Below are 7336 nucleotides of genomic sequence, written 5' to 3'. Positions count from 1 at the left end.
CGTCGCGTGCTAACGCCCAGGAGGATGTGACGCTCCGAGTGGAGTGCGCTCTCACCCCCGGGGAACACGGCTCACCCTGGCTCTGATAAGCGAGGTAGATGGCATCCACTATCCAGTTGGCCAACCTCTGTTTAGATACGGCACTTCCCTTCTGCCAACCAAAGCAACAGACAAAGAGCTGGTCAGAGCGTGCTGAAAGCTCTGAGTGCGGTCCACATATATTCGCAAAGCGCGAACAAGACACAACAATGAAAGGGCTGGGTCTGCCTCCTCCGCGGGCAACACTTGTAGGCTTCAATACAGGATCCTTAAACGGCGTGGTAGAACCTTGGGCACATAGCCCAATTCTAGGCACGAGTGACTGACCGAAAATGCCTCCAGGTCCCCAACCCTCTTAATCGATGCCAACGCGACCAGCAGAGCTGTCTTCAAGGACAGAAATCTCAAGGATACTGAGCCTAGTGGTTCGAAGGGATCCCCACGTAGGCTCGTTAGCACTACCGCGAGATCCCAAGAGGGCATATGAGGGGGGTGCAGGGTGGAAACATCCGCCTCGCACCTCTGAGGAACTGGATGATGAGGTTATGCCTCCCCACGGTGCCGCCATCCACCGCATCATGATGAGCAGAGATGGCGGCCACGTAAACCTTCAGTGTGGAGGGCAACAGCCTTCGCTCCAACCTGTCCTGAATGAAAGAAAGCACAACACTGATCTGGCAAGATCAGGGGTCTTCTCGGCGAGAAGCACATCACTCAGTGAATAGACTCCACTTCAGGGAGTAGGCATGCCTTGTAGAGGGTGCTCTAGCCTGAGTGATGGCATTGACCACCACCAACGGCAAGTTACCCAAGTCTTTCTCGTCGCGTCTATGGACCACACGTGGAGGTTCCACAGATCTGGGCGAGGGTGCCAGATGGTGCCCTGTCCCTGAGAGAGTAGGTCCTCTCTCAAAGGCACCTGCCAGGCGGGGGCCGTCACGAGGAGGGAGAGTTCTGATATCCAGGTCCAGTTAGGCCAGAGAGGCGCAACTAGCAAGACTTGCTCCTCGTCCTCCCTGACCTTGCACAGTAACTGCGAGCAGACGGTGAGTGAGCTGAGACATGCGGCGGGAGTGTATACCCCCCATACGGTTGATATACGCTACCGCTGCCATGCTGTCCATCCTGAACAGCTTGTGTTGCCCCCTTAGCACCGGTAAAAAGCGGCGCAGAGCGAGAAACACTGCCAACAGCTCTAGACAGTTGATATGCCAATGTAGCTGGGTTCCCTTCCACAGGTCCGCAGCAGCCTGCCCGCAACACACGGCCCCCCAACCCGTACTGGAAGCATCTGTCAAAACGACAACATGCCTGTAGGAACTCCGGCCTGTAGGAAGGAGGGGTCCCTCCAGGGGGTGAGGGCGGGGCGACACAGCACAGTGACATCCCCCCGGTGTGTGCCCGCATCCCATGCGTGTCTGGGGACCCAATCATGAAGCCAATGCCGTAGTGGTCTCATATGGAGCAGTCCGAGCGGCATGGCCGCGGCTGCGGATGCCATATGCCCCAGGAGCCTCTGAAATGATTTCAGGGGGACCACTTTTTTCCTGTCGAACTCTCTCAGACAGTTCAGCATTAGCGCACCTTCATGGTGATCGAGTCTAGCTCCAACCCGAGAAAGGAGATGCTCTGCCCGGGGGCGAGCTATCTCTTTTCTCGGTTGACCTGAAACCCCAACAGGTGGGAATGCCGGAGCACCTTGTCTCTGTGCATAAACAACTGCTCCCGGGAGAGGACTAAAATCAGCCAGTCGTTGAGACAGTTGAGCATGCGGATGCCCACGAGCCGAAGGGGTGCGAGGGCACCCTCCGCTAGCTTGGTGAAAACCCGCGGGGACAGAGAAAGCCCGAAGGGGAGGACCTTGTATTGCCATGCTCAAACTTCGAATGCAAACCGCAGGGACTCCCGGTGGCGTGGAAGTATGGAGACATGGAAATACGCGTCCTTCAGGTCTATTGCTGCAAACCAATCCCGAGGACGAACGCATAGAGTGCTGTGCTTCTGCGTAAGCATTTTGAAGCGCAGCCTGTGAAGGCAGCAGTTCAAAACATGCAGATCTAGGATTGGCCGTAGCCCACCTCTCTTTTTGGGCACGATGAAGTACGGGCTGTAAAACCCGCCCTCCATCTCGGCTGGAGGGACTGGCTCAATTGCATCCTTTGCCAGGAGGACATCAAATTTTCTCTTACAAGACAGGGATGGACGCAGGGCTGACCCTGGTGAAATACACGCCCGTGAACCTTGGAGGCCGTTCACAAACTGTATCACCTAGCCGAGTCTGATTGTACGGATGAGCCATTGCAATGGGCTGGCTTGCGCTAACCAGGCAGGCAGAGCCCCCGCAAGTGGTCCCACCCGCACGATCGCTGACGTGGCAGCGGCGGGGCAGCGTGGAGTGAGTGGGCTCATCCGGGGAGTGCTGGGGTCCCACGGGAGAGCAGGTGACGAGAGGCTTGCTCTCGTCTCGCACCCAAACTCCAGAGGAGGGGCTGGGAGTGGGTGAGAAAGGAGACTGTTCTCTCGCTCTCCATGAGCCATTGGTGAAATGCACCGATCCTGCGAGCTGGAAGGCATAGCATCCCAGGCTGCCAGTGTTCGGCCTGTCACATCCGGAGAAGGGGAAAATGGTCTTTCATTGTGGATTTGATGGCGATTTTTTTTTTAACGCCGTTAAATGAAGTGCCCTGCCCTCCAGTGGGGAAAGAGCAAATTCCCTCCTCCCCAGATGGCCCGTCTCAGGGACGCTTCTTCTGTTTATCGAACTTCGCGGCGCCCTGGGGTGGGGGATGCTGGTTGCTTGCAAGATGCTCGGCGGAGCCGCTTGGCCGGAGGCGCAGGCAGGGGCAGCGGAGCAATAGCTACAAGCGAGCATCCTCGGCTAAAAGCAGTGGATGTGGATGGCTCGGCGAGGGGGAGCGGTCATACAATCCCGCCAATAGAGATGTCGCCCAATGCCTCCGACTGCTCCATCACTGGCCTGAATTCCTGGGCGAATTCACCGACAGTGTCGCCGAACAGGCCAGCCTGGGATATGGGTGAGTTACGAAAGCGAACTTTGTCAACATTATGCATATCATCAGGTGTAGCCTGAGGTGGCGTTCCTGGACCACGAATGTGACCATTGTCCTTCCCAGAGCACACACAGCATTTTTTTTTTATAGTCGGCATAGTCGGTTGCTCATGCTCAGTCCTGGGTTGGAACCATCCTCTCCCAGTCGGAGGCAGGAGGCTTTGAAGGTCTTGCCTCCTTATATCCTCCGCATAACACCCTTCTAGTCGGTCCGGCTGCGGGGCTGGGGGATAAACCATTACCAGGCCCATGGCCGAAGCAGCCCAAGAAAGCACGGCCATCATGTCTGCTTTTTAAATGCCAACGCCGCGCTCTCCACCCCTGAGGGTGGATCTTCATCAGACAATGACAGGCCGTCCTCTGATGCAACGATGGACATCTGATCCTCAGTGTCATCATGTGAGAGAGCAACCATCCAAGAACGGAGCCCTTCTTTTCACCTGAAGCTTGGATGGAGCGCGTGGAGGCGCGAGAGTGACGTCTTGAAAAAGACATGTTGCACAATCGTGTTGCTCTTTTAGGAAAGATTTTTTCCTATATACAAACCGCTCTTAGAGAACCGGACCCAAAGGACGCCAGGCAAGGGCGAAGAATCCAGCTCGACCGTCTGCCAATGTGTATACACGCTCTGGACTGGGAGAAGCTGCTTCTCAATCTCTCTCTGTGTAGACAGCTTGTAGAAACCCTCAATAACTCTCTCAGAAGCTCATGAAAGGCTCTGAAAGCAAAAGGATGTCAAGCATGGCACTGGCTGCTTCTTTATAGCATGACTGATTGTCATTAACACCAGCTGTGCACGCTGACCCTGCCAACTCATTGGCATTTCATTGGCCCGTTTTTATACTCTTTCAGATGATTGGTTTCTGACGAAATCTTCATAGTGGAAGTTTCCATATAGCATTGGAGTTCCCCATCCGAAGGGGAACGAGTGCATATTTTTATTAAAACTAATATTGGATTTTTTTTATGCGTGTGCATGTAAGACAGTATCATCTGCACAAAAAAATATGCGTTTTTTTTTCTCTAAAAAATAAACCATCATTATGAATGTTTTATGTTATAACTAATGGGGTTTAAATGATGGATCTGCGACAAAGCAACTACAGTTTTGGAAAACACTCATAACTACATCGTTCTTTCTCCAAACGATGTTATGTCGTTGTTTGGGGAACGCACACCTGGGCAGCCTAATAAAACAATAAAACACAACATTGTAAAGCCACTTTGACATTTCCCTGTTTTGTATAAATAAAAAAATTAATAAAAAAAAAAAACTGATATCGAGAGTGTATGACATCATTATCATGGTCACATAGCACAATCTCCATCTCACTAAATAATGCTTATTTCTTAAGATCTAAACATATTGATCTCATTTGGGATCATGCAAAGACATAAGTCAGCAAAATATATAACACTGATCTAGTGATTTTTTGATGAAAATCATACATATGCAAAAATAAATGTATTATGATTTTTATTAACACTTTATTTTGATGGTCTATTTAAGTATTAGTAGACTGTTTGCTTAATATCTGTTGATATGCTCCTTCAACAGACATTTAACTGACTATAAGAAACTTTGCAAGTACATGTAAATTTACACTAACCCTTATCCCAATCCCAACCTAACAGTCTACTTATAATCTAATGAGAACTAGTTGGCATGTAGATGCAAAGTAACTTAAATTCAACAAACGGACCATCAAAATAAAATGTGAGCTGATTTTTGATTGAAATAAGCCCTAGACAAGTTTGATGAGATTTTCCCTCAAGAAGTGTGTACGTTTAATATGAGCTTTAACACCTTTTTTCAGTCTGCCAGTTCCCGTTTACCTTGTTCAGAGAGGAATTACTGCCATGTTTTGTATTGTTCCCTGACTTTAAAGCCTTTTCAGTTGACTCAGCTACGGGTTGCTTTTCCTCCTGCTCCGTCTCTCTATGGTAAAAATAGTTAAAATTGGAGACTATAACAGGCACTGGCAGGGCAATGGTCAAAACACCTGCAATGGCACAAAGAGTGCCCACGATCTTACCACCTAATGTAATGGGACACATGTCCCCATAACCCACAGTGGTCATGGTCACTACAGCCCACCAGAATCCATCAGGAATACTGACAAACTGGGTGTTGGGATCGTCCACCTCTGCGAAATAGATGGCGCTGGAGAAGAGAATGACACCAATGAAGAGAAAGAAGATGAGTAGCCCCAGTTCCCTCATGCTGGCCTTGAGTGTCTGGCCGAGAATCTGCAGCCCTTTGGAGTGTCTGGAAAGCTTAAAGATCCTAAAGACTCGCACCAGCCTGATGATTCGCAGGATGGCCAGGGACATGTTCTGCCCCGTGTTGGACTTGTTGGTGGTGGTCACAACCTCAGTTATTAAAGTGACGAAATAGGGAACGATGGAGACAATGTCAATCATGTTCATGATGTTGTTGAAAAACTCCCGCTTGCTGGGGCAAACCAGGAAACGCACTGAGAGCTCAAAGAAGAACCAGATGATGCAGGCCGTCTCAATGATAAAGAAGGGGTCGGAGAAGGTGCTGCTGATGGTTTTGGGAGTGGAGCTTGGGAGAGGAGATCCAGAGCGATGAGTCTCGTTGAAGGACAAACCTGCAGTTGGAAAAATCTCCAGGTCTTCTCGAAATTCTGGGAGTGTCTCCATGCAGAAGATGATGATGGAGATGACGATGACGAAGATGGAAACAAGAGCAACTCCTCGGGCTGCGTTTGAGCTCTCAGGATATTCGAATAGCAGCCAGAACTGCCTGTGGAACTCATTGGACGGCAATGGGATCTCTACATCTTTGATAAAGCCTTCTTCTTCTCGAAACTGGTCCATTGCTTCTTGTCCCAACTCATAGAAGATGATCTCATCTGCAAAAACATCCAAAGGTACATTTGCAGGCCTTCGGATCTTCCCCCCAGATTGATAGTAGTAAAGGATCCCATCGAAGCTTGGGCGATTGCGGTCAAAGAAGTACTCATTTCTCATTGGGTCAAAATAGCCCATTCTTTTCATAGGGTCACCCAGGAGAGTGTCCGGGAACTGGTCAAGGGTCCTCAGCCGGGTTTCAAAGCGAAGACCAGCAATGTTAATGATGACCTTCTGATCACCATCATCAAGAGCTCGCTTGTCAATAAACAAGTCCTCGTAGCAATCTTTGGTCAGTCTACTGAAGATCGTCTCACTTTGGGTTCCTTCACTGTTCACAAGTAACTTCCAGTTGGAAATAAGACTCGCACAGCTGGCACGTCCTCCCTTTGTGTGAGAGGGGAGGACAGGTGATCGTGGTATATTCAAATTTTGTGGTGACTTAAATGGTGACACCTTTGCAGAGTTGCAGTATGTGGTGCTAGGCCCAAAATCTGGCATTTCTACTGTTAAAGTTGTCATTTCATTGGGATAGTCTGGGTCATTGAAGTTGTCCACACCAATGTCTGTGCCCTCCATAGTCTCAAAGTCAACTAGTGCCACCTCTATCCGTCCAGCCTGGACCGTCATGTGGCCCCAGATGTCACAATACCACCAAACTCAGCCTTCACCAGCACAAAATTACTGGTCAACACGCTGGGGAAGTATCCAATGTGGTGGGACCTGCAACCCAAAAAAAAAAAAGTTAGAGGATGTTATTGCCTAACCAGACTAAAGCAATGAATGGCGTTTTGAGTGGCACATTGTTTTTTGGTTGCTCTGTCTGAGTGTAACATTGAGGAGAGCAGCTGGGGAATGTGACATATTTTGGAAGGTGTCAACATCACAACACTTCCAGAAATGTCACCCATCACTGTGTTATTTTTACTTTGCCTGTGATTTTTTTTTACAGTGCAAATGTGAGAGTGAGGGCACATTTCACAAGTTTAACATTCCATGGAGGAAGCAGAAAACATTACTTTTTTCAGATTATCATGTTGTACTTCTTTACAATAAATAAACAGTATCAAGTAAACCTGATTATGTTTTTTCAGTATTATATTTTTTAATGTATTATTGTATTATAGGTCCTTGATTACTGCTCTGACAACTTTTGATGTTAGACTCAAAAGTTTATTTTTAAGTACATTTAGGGACATTTAAGTACTTTGAAACAAATTATTATATAAGAATTTATATAGGAAAAATAAATCACAAATTAGAAAAACTATATGTAGTTTGATACCAAGATTTGTTTAGTAATCTACATTACAATCCAGAAAATATACTTTAATACTGACATATTTAAAA

At 48.4% G+C, this 7336-nt stretch overlaps 1 protein-coding gene across 1 annotated transcript; it reads right to left on the bottom strand.

Annotated features, from left to right (window-relative positions):
• Positions 1–4699: 4699 nt before the first annotated feature.
• kcna10a (potassium voltage-gated channel, shaker-related subfamily, member 10a) lies at positions 4700–6616 on the bottom strand. Its single transcript, XM_056449245.1, has one exon. It carries the CDS (start codon positions 6614–6616, stop codon positions 4910–4912), a length of 1707 nt encoding a protein of 568 aa, XP_056305220.1. The 3' UTR covers positions 4700–4909.
• Between the last annotated feature and the right edge of the window lie 720 nt (positions 6617–7336).

Source organism: Danio aesculapii, chromosome 23, assembly GCF_903798145.1.
Source record: "Danio aesculapii chromosome 23, fDanAes4.1, whole genome shotgun sequence".
Lineage (NCBI taxonomy): Eukaryota > Metazoa > Chordata > Actinopteri > Cypriniformes > Danionidae > Danio > Danio aesculapii.
This window is presented reverse-complemented; position numbering and strand designations above follow the sequence as displayed.

Bases quoted from the DNA above. Each gene is read 5' to 3' on its own strand.
- kcna10a (XM_056449245.1), bottom strand. From the start codon at position 6,616: ATGACGGTCCAGGCTGGACGGATAGAGGTGGCACTAGTTGACTTTGAG.